The sequence below is a fragment of the Medicago sativa genome, chromosome 2 (assembly GCF_051527215.1).
Source record: "Medicago sativa cultivar Bolivia chromosome 2, Bolivia_mono, whole genome shotgun sequence".
NCBI classification, from domain to species: Eukaryota; Viridiplantae; Streptophyta; class Magnoliopsida; order Fabales; family Fabaceae; genus Medicago; species Medicago sativa.
In genome coordinates this window covers 10,494,534-10,498,429 of record NC_140750.1, presented here as the reverse complement: position 1 = coordinate 10,498,429, position 3,896 = coordinate 10,494,534, and the positions used below count along the sequence as shown (strand labels likewise).

Here is a 3,896-nt window from a genome sequence, read left to right as displayed (position 1 = left end):
TTACGGGGACAGGGACGGAGGGAGTAATAATTCCACACCAATGACACCATCTTCACTCACTCACAAAAACAATTGAGTTAAGGTGTGTGTCCTTGAAATGTGAGCTTTTTTGCACACTCAAACACACAAACCCAAACCCAAGCATGCACTCATAGAATCTCAAAAACCACAAATGATGTCTACCTATGACTGTGTCTATGTCTATGTGTCACTGTCATTCTCTTTGAAACAAGAACCATCCCTCTGAATTTCTCTCTTGGACACTTGCTTCTTACAACATCTTTCCTTCGATTCTCTCTCTCCCAAAACAAACGTACAATTCTTCCTTTCCTTTTCACAAAGCCCCACTTCACACGTTCTCTTCTCTTCTCTTCTCATTGCATAAACCAACAAAATGTCTCTACCTTTTCCTTCTTTGTGCATTTCCTCTGCATCCTAGGGTTCTGCTTTTTTTTTCCACCCCTTTTTTGTTTTTGTGCCTTTCTTCAAATCATTCTCTTTTTTTGTTCACTACCCTTTTGTTTTTATCACTCTCTAATCACAATTTCAACCTCAAAATCTTAACTTTCATTCTCTACTACCCTTTTCCTAATTTTGCTTCTAGGGTTTGTTCATGTTCTTTGAAGTACAATGCTGAGTTTCAGAAGCTTATAAGATTGTAATTTTCACCTAAAATTGCATTTTTTTTTAAGATTCAGTTTTGTTGTTCTTGCTGTGTAGTTTGATTTTCAAATATGGGTTGTGTTCATGGAAAGTGTTGTAGTCGTTATCCTGCACCATCAATTGGTGGCTCTAGGGACTATAGAGAACCTGTCCCTAAGAAGCACATACTCACACAAAGGTCACTTCACTTTGTTGATGTTGCTTCACACAATTTCACTATGGAATACTCTGTACTTACTCAGAGAGGTTACTATCCTGATTCACCCGATAAGGAAAACCAAGATTGTTATTGTGTTAGGACGCAATTGCAAGGTAATCCTAGTGTTCATTTCTTTGGTGTTTATGATGGACATGGTGAATTTGGTGGACTGTGTTCTAATTTTGTTAAGAATAAGTTGGTTGAAAAATTGTCTAATGATTCTGCATTGTTAGAGGATCCTGTTAAGGCTTATAATTCGGCTTTTTTGGCTACGAATGATGAGTTGCATAAGAGTGAGATTGATGATTGTATGAGTGGTACTACCGCGATTACGGTGTTGGTTATAGGGGATACGCTTTATGTTGCGAATGTTGGTGATTCGAGGGCGGTGTTGGCTGTTAATGACGGGAATAGAATTGTAGCTCAGGATTTGTCCTCTGATCAGACACCATTTAGGAGAGATGAATATGAGAGAGTGAAGCTTAGTGGTGCTAGGGTGTTGAGTGTTGATCAGGTGGAAGGGCATAAGGATCCTGATATTCAGACTTGGGGTGATGAAGAGAGTCAGGGTGATGATCCTCCTAGATTGTGGGTTCAGAATGGGATGATTCCTGGAGCTGCTTTTACAAGGAGTGTAGGGGATAGTTTGGCTGAGACTATTGGTGTTATTGCGGTTCCAGAGGTGTTAACGGTTCAGCTTAAGCCGGATCATCTTTTCTTTGTCGTTGCAAGTGATGGTGTATTTGAGTTCCTGTCAAGCCAAACTGTTGTTGATATGGTATGAGTTATGACCTGCAAATGCAGCCTTTTTCTTCATTACATCTTTCTTTCTATTTCCTTTTTAAGGTATTTACTAATTATGCTGATATTGTCTTCATTGGTTGAATCACAATACTTACTGTAATTCTTGTAGGACATATATCATATATCATCTACTCAATGTTGTCAAATAGCAGCCATAGCGGCGCTATAGCATAGCGCAGCGGAATTTTAACTAACCGCTATTGTTCTGCGATACACGATTTAAAATGTTGTCAAATAAGGGCTATAGCAAATTATTACAATTTAGTGTAAAATTTGAATAAACCTCCCCATTTTATGCAATTCGCGGTTGACGACTAGGCATTTACTACATTTTCTTTTTTGTGGTGGCCGGGGTCCGAACCCTGAACCTTGCATATATTATGCATTGTTCATACCAACTGAGCTAAGCTCACGAGGAAAGGCATTTACTACATTTGGTGGAATTGTATGTTATTTGTCACGGACTTGCCTTTTACATTTGAAATTTTCTGCTTTCCTACAAGTGATTTTTTTTTTTTGTATGGATTATTGTTCATACTTCTTTTCCACATTCTTCCCATATATTATCTTTCCTAAAATGGCGGTTTATTCTTGCCTTTGTTACTTATTATAAGCACATTTACCTTTCACATCTATTAAGTGTGTCCATTTTACCAATGTTCCTACTTCCTAAGTTACCCTTTAGGTAATGTTTTATTTATGTTAAACTATGGTAGTATTAATTATAGCCAACTCTACAATTACAAAACAAATTAGTATTAACTATTAATTAGGAGTATATGTTTGGGGAAAAAAATAAATGTTTCTTGCAATTTGGAAAAGGATTTATAGCTAGGGACATTCTTTTTTTACGAAAAGGTCATATACTAAGGGACAGAGATAGTATGTATTAATTGTCATAGCTATGTAAACTTGATTAATAAATAAATAGTTCACATTCACAAGACCAAATATCACTAGTTGCTAATCATTCTTTACATCCAAAATGTTTTCACAACCTGTGTAAGTTGTTTTTTTAGTAAGAAAAACATTAGTTTTCTTCGGCGTACTGCTTATCAAATTATTGTAAACTGTTTGTATAGAAATAACCTTTCACTACTCATTTGTTATTTTTAGCACTGTGGTGCTACTAAATATGATGTTTGGTGAGTTCCTATATATATGTTATGATTCAATTTCTTATCTTGATAAGTTATGATTTCTTTTTGGTGTGTAGGCTGCAAGTTATTCAGATCTCCGTGATGCATGTGCTGCCATTGCTGGAGAGTCTTACAAACTATGGTTGGAACATGAGGGTCGAACAGATGATATAACAATTATCATTGTTCAGATCAAAGGCCCGTCTCATGTATGAACTTAAATATTCTTTTGGCCTTTAGCATGTTATTTATATAGGCTTGTGCAAATATTCAATACACTTTCTTTATGGAGAACTGAAAACTCCATTGGTGATTTAAGTAACAATCAAATTATTTTCCATTCCCATCATTTTACTTGTTTATCTAATCATTGGTTTTTCTGTAGTCAGGTACATCTGAGTACGGATCAGGAGAGATCAACGTCAGTACAATAACGAGGGCCAAAAAGGGAAAGGGAACTTCTGGTATATCTGCTACTGCCGGTTTGGATGTTCATCGTGCTGTGACAAATGGTTTCTCTGATTCGCTATCCGGTCAACATGTGGTCTCAACAAGAAGCCACGCCATTGTAGTTCCCTCTCCTGCATGTCAAAGTCCAATTGAATTGGTACAGTCAGCAGCTTTGTTTTATATTAATCATCTAATCCGAATTTGTTTAATAATTTTTTGTTTTTTCCTTTTCTACTTCACAGTGATTCAAAAGAGGCTTCATGGAAGCTTTTAGGTGGTACATATCTAAGTTCTATCTTTTTGAGCCTTCTGCATTACCAATATTACATTCATTGAGTCAAAATGCTGACTCAATTTTGTTAGGCTGCTGAAGGTTTAAGGTGCATTATCTTAGCAGCTGAAGGGCTTCTTCTCTTGGACTTGTAGAAAGCATACTTTCTGTTTTCAATCTGTTGCTAATTCAAGTTAACATGTCATTTAACTATACAGAAGCACTTCAGTGGTATACCTACCTAAACTTAACTGTGCTTCCATTAGAAGGGGATGTATAAAGGACTTGAAATAAAAGGAAAGTCTAAACTTGACTACCACTTGCATTGAATTATGGTGAATGGCAAACTTTGAAGGCTTGTGTTAGCGTA

General features: G+C 36.4%; 1 protein-coding gene across 6 annotated transcripts; it reads left to right on the top strand.

Moving 5' to 3' along the window:
- Window positions 1-417: 417 nt before the first annotated feature.
- Window positions 418-3,896, top strand: LOC146944419 (putative protein phosphatase 2C 35). 6 transcript variants are annotated; one of them, XR_015025926.1, is made up of 5 exons: window positions 418-1,640; window positions 2,883-3,014; window positions 3,195-3,412; window positions 3,498-3,529; window positions 3,619-3,896. XR_015025926.1 is itself a non-coding variant. In XM_085742798.1 (5 exons), exons 1-4 carry the CDS (start codon window positions 735-737, stop codon window positions 3,498-3,500), a joined length of 1,263 nt encoding a protein of 420 aa, XP_085598924.1. In that variant the 5' UTR covers window positions 418-734; the 3' UTR covers window positions 3,501-3,529; window positions 3,619-3,896. The 6 variants fall into 6 exon arrangements, 3 of the variants coding, with proteins under 3 accessions (XP_085598924.1, XP_085598923.1, XP_085598922.1); XR_015025925.1 differs by having other exon boundaries at window positions 3,498-3,532; XM_085742798.1 differs by having other exon boundaries at window positions 3,191-3,412.